Source organism: Oryx dammah, unplaced genomic scaffold, assembly GCF_014754425.2.
Source record: "Oryx dammah isolate SB20612 unplaced genomic scaffold, SCBI_Odam_1.1 HiC_scaffold_25, whole genome shotgun sequence".
In the NCBI taxonomy this organism is placed as follows: Eukaryota; Metazoa; Chordata; class Mammalia; order Artiodactyla; family Bovidae; genus Oryx; species Oryx dammah.
This window is the reverse complement of record NW_024070209.1, coordinates 98,846,404-98,855,530: the sequence shown is the minus strand read 5'-3', so window position 1 is coordinate 98,855,530 and position 9,127 is coordinate 98,846,404. Positions and strand designations below refer to the sequence as shown.

Sequence of the window (9,127 nt, the reverse complement as noted above, 5' to 3'; positions counted from 1 at the left end):
CTGTGCCCCCCAGACCCAGCTGTGCGGCTTCCAGTGACTGTGCCCCCTAGGCCCAGCTGTGCGGCTTCCAGCGCAGTCAGGTCTCTGGGGGGCGGAGGCTGGGCTGGGCCTTGGAACAGCAAACACCGGCACCCCCCACACACATACTGGCCCCTTCTAGATGCTTCCAAATGATGCCAGTCCTCCCTGGCGGCTCCAGTGGGCCTCTCCATCCTCTCACGAGAGGACCATTATCCCCGCAGGCAAACTGAGGAGGACGACAGAGGGGCAGAGTCAGCCCTGGAAGGAGCTTCCGAGAGCACAGCAGTGCACACGCTTTGATGCCTGTAACAATGACTAGCTGTTGCTTAGTCGCTCAGTCATGTCCGACTCTGTCTGTGGGATTCCCCAGGCAAGAATCCTGGAGTGGGTTGCCATGCCCTCCTCCAGGGGCTCTTCTTGACCCAGGAGCAGAACCCGAGTCTCCTGCACTGGCAGGCAGATTCTTTATCGCCCAGCCACCTGGGAAGCCCCAAATGACCAGGACTGTGCCAAACGCAGAGGCCCAGGTCCGGGCTCCAGAGGGTTTCCTTCCATGGGCCGGGACATGGGAACGTGCATTTCACCTGCTCCCAGGGTGATTCGAATGCAGTGAGTCCTGGGCCCAGGTATTGACAAACAGAAGGTCCGACCCCCTCACCTGGGGACACTGAGGCACACAGAGTCAGGGAGTGTCCCGAGTTGTAGGGCTGGGCGGGTCCCGGTTCCTGACTCTCAGTCCTTCTCCTCCTCCTGCCTCCAGGGCAGCCACAGCACAGCTAACTCGCCCTCACCTTGTCATCTCAGCTCTGGGTGGAAAAGTCTTTGCAGAAGCTTTCAGGTCTTGTAGCCCCTGGGCGTCCCGCTCTCACTGCCCTGACCTCACCCCAACCCGGAACCTTCTCCAAAGACCACAACGCCCCCAGCAGCCCCCGCCACCCATCCTCAGGCCGCCAGGTCCCATCCCAGCTTCTCGACTCCTCTGCAACTTGTCACCCCATCATCCTTCCAGAGTCCCCACTGCCCCTGCCCCCAGGCTGGGGGCCCGGCTGCACCTCCCAAGCACAAGAAAGCGAAAAGGATCTCAAAGAGGGACCCAAAGTAATATCTTCCAGAGCTGTCTTCAGTTTTAGGACGCAATAAAAAATATCATGAGCCGTAAAGGGCCCCAGGTGGATGGCGTCCTGTCATCACGGGGGCCCCTCGGAGCCATGCTGGGAGCAAGCAGCTTCCCACATGTGGAAGGGACACGGGGTGAGGGGCCTGGCTGGCGAGGAGGGGTGGCCAGCCCGAGCATCGGGGTCACATGTTCAGTGACCTTCATTGCCAGGACACCTGGAGATTCCCTGGCTCACGGGGAGGCACGGCCTCTCACTAGCAGCAGCTCGGCTCCCCCTGGGCAGGGAGCACCCTGCCCTCTTGCCCCTGGGGGCTGCCAGGCACCCTGTCTCCCTACGTCTGCTCAGCATGGGCGCCTGCCGAGACCACTTTCCCCAACTCTGTCTAAACAGGAAGCTCCCACGGTGCCTTTCTACTCACCACCTCGCAAAAGGCACTTAACCCCTGGCCCTGTCCAGGCGCGATCTGGCTGCAATCTGGCTGCTAGTCTGTCCACCAGCGGCCCGCGGCCACCCTGGCTGTCAAGAGCCTGGACCTGATCATTTGGGCCAGGCTGGAGCCTTAGGGACAGGGGTGTGAGGGTGGGTGTGTGTGTGAGAGAGAGCGTATGTGTGTGTGTGGTGGTCGTGTGTGTTGGGGAGGGTGGTGTGTGTCTCTGTGTCCGTGAGTCTGGGAAAGCCACCATGTGGTTCCCAAATGCCAGCCAGAGTTATCACCGACCCACTGCAAAATGAGGAAAATAGGGGCAACTTACAAGCTTTCTGGTTAAGCCAAACTAAGTCTGTTTCAAGGACCATTCTCGACTCTGAGATGAAGATGCTGAGAGGTGCTCGCTTGGATAAATGGATAGGGGCAACAAGATGACAGGGGTTGTCAGTAAACGGCTTTTCTTGGCCACTTAAAACTGTGTTTCAGTTTATCTTTAATTTTTTGGCCATGCCACCTGGCACGCCAACTGGGAACTGAACTCGTGCTCCCTGCCATGGAAGCAAGGAGTCTTTAACCACTGGATGGACAGGGAAGCCCCTCTCGGCAACTTCTAAAACTGCCCCGCTCTATGCCAGCTCTTCGAAGTGCCTGGAAATTCTCACCGGGGCTTGAGATCTGAAAGTCTAAGCAGCTGGTAGGAGTTCAAGGCAAGACACATAGTCGGTGACTGGAAAATCATTGCTGAATGCAGTGAGTGAGTGAATGAATGAGTGAATATGGGAGCTGGGGGTAGACTGGAGGAGTCTTATTGATGGTCCTCAGTCAGGGACCCTCCACAGCTCTCCCCTGTCCATGTGGCCATTCTGGATGCTTCCAGGCAGGACTTCCACTCACTCTTATATCTTCCAAGCCCCCGCCCCGAGGCCAGACAGTCCCCATGCTGCCAGGCCTGACCCACCTCACCCCGACCCCCAACCCCGGGACCCAAGCCACATTGGTGAGAATGTGGAGAAGACCCCTCCCCCGGCTGCCTTGTGGTCCCCTGAATGCAGCCTATACCAGCCTGGGAGTGGACATCCCTTGTCAGAGCACCCATCTTTCTGGGGGCTCCAGGGGTGGCTTCGGCCAGCAGTGGAGAGCAGGGGTTCGGGGACAGGTCTGGGCTAGAATCCCATATTCATTCGTGTGACTTTGGCAACCACTCAGCTTCTCTGAGCCTCGGTTTCTCTCTCCATAAAATGGGTATAATAAAAAGACCCACTTCTGGTTGGTGGGAAGATTATGAAGGGTGAAGCATGGGGGTGCCCCTGGCCAGCAAACAGTAACCGGTCACCCTCACCACGTGCCATCAAAGGCACCTGCCTTCCCCTCAACTCCCACGGCCTCTAGCCCCAGGGTGCCACCCCGGTCAGGTTCCAACACCCAAGCTCCGTTTGTAGGATGTGTTCAGGGCAGCACTGGCTCCTTAAATCACTCCCAAGGTTCACTCTCACCTGAGATCAGCCCCTGCCCTTTGGGTCTGGCACACCAGGAAGGCCTCCGAAGTTTTGCCTTTTCCAGGCCGACCTCACATCCCTGCCCAGGACAAGACACTGAGAACCCTTCCTGCCTGTCTCTATCCACTTAGAAACCTAACACGGCTGACAGTCATCCCAGCGCCCCACTCCATGCCAGACCTCAGGACCTCCCTGACTGTTTTGATCCCCAAACCTCAGTCTCCCCAACAAGCAGGTAGGGCTTCCCCTGCCCCACCCCCCCAGCCCCAACACTGCGCTATGCAGGAGAGGCCTCGACAAAACAAAGCCCACCCCTCCCTCCCCAGCCAGGAGACCTCAGGCAGGTTACTTTGCCTCTCTGGGTCGCCCCTATAATAGGAATGGCAACCACTAGCCCGGCCTGACTCACAGTGAGCATCGCCATGAGCTGTAAAGGAGGCCCTTTCTTGAGCACCTACTACGCTCCGGGCATGGTCTCCCACACCCTATAAGGGACATCATTGTCCATCATCCCCATTTCACAGATAGTAACACTGGGCCGCAGGGAGCTTCCCGGGCCTCAAGGGGGCCAGCAGGCATTATCACTGCTGCTGCAAAGTCACTTTTCTGGAGTCTTCTGGAAGGGAACAGTGGAAGCTCCTGCCCTGTTGAGTTTCTGTGGACCCTTGTGGGAGTGTCTGGTGGTCCCAGGCCCCCGTGCCAGGCTTGCAAGCTCCACTCAGATGATCTACTAAATAGAGCAGCAAGACCACCCTAGAACTAGCCAGAGTTCACCCTGCTGACAAAAAGCCCGAGCTGCGGATCACGGGCCCCTCCTACCAGGCGTCCAGCCATTCTCAGACTGAATGCCCTGGGCTCTCAGCTCCTAGGCCTGGTTCCTACGCCTGCTTCCTCAGCTCGCATCACTCCTGTCTCCCTGCTCCTGGGCATGTGCTGAGGGAGGCTCTCACCTGTCGGGGGGAGGGGCAGGTCCAGGCTCAGCCAGGACCCAGGCCTCAGAGACGCCACCTCTCTGGGGAGATGGGCCCATCCCAGGGCAGTTTCTCAGCCCAGATCGAATCATGGAGGAGAGACAGGAGGTGTCCCACAGACACCTGCGTGCTGCCTCCCATCCTTCAGGTCGGGGCCTGGAGGTCACACACGGAGAGACAAGCCAAAGCCAGGAGCTGGACCCGGGTGTCCCGACCGCCCTCTTTCCAGGCTCATTCACAGCAGATCGCTCTGTCTCCCCACCCATGCCCCCCAGAGGAAATGGATGGAGGGAAAGGAAGGAAGGGGAGGAAGGAAAACAGGCTTGTCTTTAAAAGGTCGGTTCTGAAGAAACACTTTTGTCTTTATCACCTACCAGTCCCACCCCCATCTCGCAGGCTGGCACCTGGTACCACCCCCATCTCCCTTCTCCACGGCCCCAGAGGCTGCCGCTGCCACCTTTCAGAGCCAGTTAGAGGGAGGCTGGCTAAAAAGTCAGATGTGGAAGACAGTACGGCGGTTCTCAAAAAACTCAACATAGAATTCCACTCCTGGCGCCTCAAAGAACTGAAAGCAGGGGCCACACCCACGTTCCCAGCAGTATCATTCACAATCGCCCAACGGCAGAAGCAACCGGGTGTCCACCAGTGGGGGAACGGGGAAATCAAATGCGAACTGTTTTCAACCTGGTGGATACTACTCAACCCTAAAAAGGAAGGAGATTCTAACACGTCATGTGCACATCGTGAGAACATTATGCTAAGTGAAATAAGCTAGGCAACAGAAGGACAGGTACTGTACGATTCCACATCTATGAGTCCTGAGGGTTGTCTAGTTCATAGAGACAGAAAACAGTGGTTGCCAAGGGCTGGGGGAGGGCGGATGGGGAGTTAGTGCTCAATGGGGGGCAAAGTTTCAGCTGGGGAAGACGGAAAACGTTTTGGAGCTAGATGGTGGGGGTGATGGTACAAGGATGCGAATGAACCTCACGCCGTTGAACTTGACGCTTCAAAATGACTGAAACAGTAAAGCATGGTAGATGTATCTGACCACAAGAAAAATCCAAAAATTAAAGGCCAGTTGGCCCATCTCTCAAACTCAGTGGTCCCTTCAGGCCTCCCACTCAGATACTTGGCCTTGCCCGCCACCAATGGCAAGGGGGAGAGGGATGTGCCCACCCAAGCCAGGCGTGTCCGTGGCTTCCTTTTGCCAATCAACAGAGGTGACTCAGAGAACAGTTCCGTGGGGGTAGCCCAAACCCCCGGCCCAGGGCCCCAGCCCGCCCCAGCTCAGCCTATGCCTCAGGCTCCAAGGGCCCCACTCGGATCTCTGAGAAGGGAACCCACTGGGTTCAGGCATTTTTCCTAAACAGGTCGCAGCCGCACTGGGGCCAGGCAGCCTCCCTGGGTTGTGGGCTTCATCCCTGCCGGGCTCCGGGGGTTTCATTTATTTTCAGTGCATCCGCATTCCTGTTTCCGCCCTGCCCACAGGAGGGAATGTTTTAAGGAAAATCTCAGTTATTAATGTGGTTTCTTTTGTTGTAAGTCACTGCGAAGGCAGCAAACGAGAGTTTATTTTCCTAACGTGCTTGGCATAGCTCAGCGCCCCGGCCCAGACCTCAGCATTTGACTTGGGAGGAACCCGAGACCCTGGTTTGCTCTGAATCACCAGCGAAGCCACAACCTTCCTGTTCAGTTCCAGGGGGGAGCCTGGTCCAGGGGAATCATTGGCAAGAATAGGCTAGATCTACTGATGATTTTGTGAAAACAAAAGATTGAAAAATCTATTCAAGAATTTTTGAGACTGCTAACCCGGCAGGTTAAAAATACATCGTTTCTAACTCATTGGTTTCCCCATTAACCTTTATTTTTCTAATAAGGGTCACCCCATCTCCTTATGGGCTTCCCAGGTGGCACAGTGGTGAAGAATTCGCCTGACAATGCAGGAGATGTAGGTTCGACCCCCGGGTGGGGGAAGATCCCCTGGAAGAGGAAATGGCAACCTGCTCCAGTATCCTTGCCTGGAGAATCCCGTGGACAGAGGAGCCTGGCGGGCTGCAGTCCATGGGTCTGAAGAGAGTCGGACCCAACTAAGCGACTGAACATGCATGCATCTCTCTTTGGTTTCAGTGGCTGCCTTTGGATCTGGAAACAGCTCCAGAATCCACAAGAAAAACCTACTTCCAAGCGTGTCCAAACCCTCAGCGAGGGGCCAGGACTCCCTCAGGGTCCAGAACTGGAGGATGAAACCACAGCCTAGGGCCCACGGCTACTGGCCTGGGGACCAGAGTCCCAGCACCCCGAGGTTTGGCTGCCCGCTTGTTAAAGGGGCCCCGTGACACGAGCTGGGCTCACGAGGATGGGGGCGGGAGGTCTCTTCTCCTCCACCTTTGGAGACTTCGGGAGTTGGGAATCCAGCCGCAGTGGGAGGGGGCACCTGCCAGAAAGAGGAAGTAGCGGAGCAGGGCAGGGCGCCAGCCTCCCCTCCATCCACCTTCCTGCTCGGGGGCCCGGACCCCGAGCAAGCCAAGGGATTCTCTCTCCCAGGCGGGGCTGCCCCAGAGCGCCCCCAGCCCTGCCCCCCTGCAGCCTGGCAGCGGGCACCGCTGGAATGCACCCAATTGGCCTTGGGGAGCTGCTTGACTCGACATAAAACATTTGGGTTTCATGGCCTAGAGATTTGTTTTCAGTCTAAGGAATGAGTATAGGGTTACCTCCTTTTAATTTTGCCAAGTAAGGACATTAAAATAAAACCATCTCCAGCCATTATCCCTGTTTCATAAAAGAAAGTGCATTTTAACACCAAAAGTGAGCTAGAAAAGATGCAATCTCAAACAGAGAATTCTTTAAGCTAGGTTTTTGAGCTTCAGGAACTCTCTGCAGTGTCCACGTTGGGCTTCCGTTTGTCTGTCGAGGCCTGGAGAAAATGTCCCCAAGGGCCGAGGACCAGGAGGATGCAGCTGAGGTCTAGGGAGTGGGGGTTTCTTGAACCTGGCCCTGACTCTGCCTGCGGCCCCCAGTCCCTCACAGTGACGGAAGGAGACGCCCACCTCTGGGGGGCAGACTGGCCACTGCCCTCAGCCCTGTCCCACCCGAGCCCACCCGGTGGGTCCTCTGTCCCCAGTGCCTGGGAATTCCCTGTGTGCAGAAGAGAAAGGGCTCCCGGGCCCTCAGCGGGGGAGACGCGATCCCAGGGGGGTTGCTGGGGAGGCCTGCAGGCTTGGGGGCTGCCAGAGGCCCTATCCGAGCACTTGTGACCCCAGCTATTCTGGGACTCCCCCAGAAAAGCCCCCCACTTGGAGCCCTTCTAGTCTGTGAGCAGGAGAAGCAGGGCCATCTCCTGTCCATCCCCACGGCCGAGGCCAGGGCAGAAGCCCACACCCATGGCGGCCAGGACTTGAGGACAAAGCCGCGCGGCCTCCTTCCTTCTCTCTCCACCCCACCTGTACTCCTTCCTTCTCCTTTCCTGCCTTTCTTCAACATGCTCCTCCTGATCCCAGCCCCCAGGGGTCCCCCAGGCCTCAGGGGAAACTCAGAGACCGCCCCTCTGCCCTGCGGGGAAGCTGGCTCAGAGCCAGCAGGAGACCCGATGACCACCAACAACCGGCTGGCAGGACCCACCCGACACCAGAAAAGGGCACCCCACTTTTCTCTTGGCCCAAACCAGACACTGTCTGTCCTTCCACCAGGGAAACGCCAGCTCCCAGGAAGGGGTCAGCCTGCTTCCTGATCCCCTGGGTGGGTGAACAGAGGCCAGAGGGGCTGGCGAGAGGCAGATGGACGCCACTGGGAAGGACTTGGAGGTCATGGCATGTGGCTGGCGCCAGGCGGGCACCCTCTGAGACGCACCATGACAGTCAGGTGTGTGTCGGCCGTACCTCTCGGGTACACCCAGGCTCCGGGACAAGGCTTCCGACAAGGCTGCTGACGCCTCACCTTTTCCTGCACCTCCTCTCATTTGAAAACCGGGGTACACAGACACCCTGGGCTTCCTTGGTGCAGGAAGTTGGGGACCCCAGGGACAGGTGGGAATGCTTCTGGAGTCAAGTGGGTGGCTCTTAAAGGGCCCAGAGTCTTCAGCAGGTCTTTCGGCTCCCCAGAGCTAGGAGAGCCAGCAGTGGTCTCAGAGAACCCCCCCACTCCTTTCCAGGGCCCAGGGTGAGCTATGCGGACTCCAGCCCTCCCCCTCTCTCCAGCAAACTCTCCCCGGCCAGGATCTTTGCTTTATCTTCCTCTCCTCTCCCAGCCACTCCCCCTCTTACCAAAGGCTCAAGACCCTGCAGTCCTCTGTGACTTTTTGAAGAAAAAAAAAAAAAAAAAGCCACTTGGGTGGGTTGTTTGTTTTTAAAGCCCCTTCCTGATGACCTTTAACCTCGGCAGGGTAAGAGAGGCCTAGCTGGCTTTTCAGGGCTGGGCGGCTCCCCCGAGGGAGCTGCTAGCAGCGGGGCAAACTGGAGGGAGAGGGCAGCATTGATCGCCCAGCCAAGGCACCCTTCTTACAAAAGCCTAGCGGTGGTCGCTGGGTTGGTGTCCCAGAGGAGAGCCGGGCAGAGTTGGAGACCCCGCTGTGCGACTAGGTCTCTTCGCCCCACTCGGAAGCCTCAGTTTCCCCAGCAATAATCGCACCCACTTCGCCCAGGCTGTTTGGGAGTGGGGTGCTCAAGGGGTGCCGCCCGGGGCAGGGCACAAGGCAGCAACAGCGCCGTTCTCCCGGCGACTGGAGGTGGATCTGGCCTCCCCCAGCCGACAGCGCCCGTCCCGTCCATCGCGGACATACAGCCTCAGCGAGGGCGGCGGCGGCCACGCCAGCCGCTCGGGAGGCGGCGCCCAGCGCCCGCACCCCCGGAGGTCCCGCCGCGGCGTCTCCTTCCCAGGCCGGGGTCCGGCAGAGCCAGCGTCCTCGCTTCCGTCGCCGGTCCCGCGCTCGCCCCTTCGGGCCCACGAGCCTCTGGCCCCGCATCCCCGGCCCCTCGCCCAGCCGCGCGCCCCGGGCCCGGCCCCGCGCACTCACCGTCCTGCGGCGCCGCCTCGCTGCCGCTGCTGCCCCCGGACGGCTCGCGCGCCGCGCCCTCCCGCGCCTCGGCCCTGGGCGCGGGG

At 58.8% G+C, this 9,127-nt stretch overlaps 1 protein-coding gene across 1 annotated transcript in view; it reads right to left on the bottom strand.

The window, feature by feature from the left end:
• The window catches only part of PRRX2 (paired related homeobox 2), a gene marked incomplete at its 5' end in the record, with an annotated part of 50,112 nt that extends 40,986 nt beyond the window's left edge, over window positions 1-9,126 (bottom strand). Inside the window, one exon of the mRNA XM_040225728.1 lies at window positions 9,042-9,126. Within this exon, the coding sequence (XP_040081662.1) occupies window positions 9,042-9,126 (85 nt within the window). The remainder of the gene's footprint in view (window positions 1-9,041) is intronic.
• Window position 9,127: the final 1 nt, after the last annotated feature.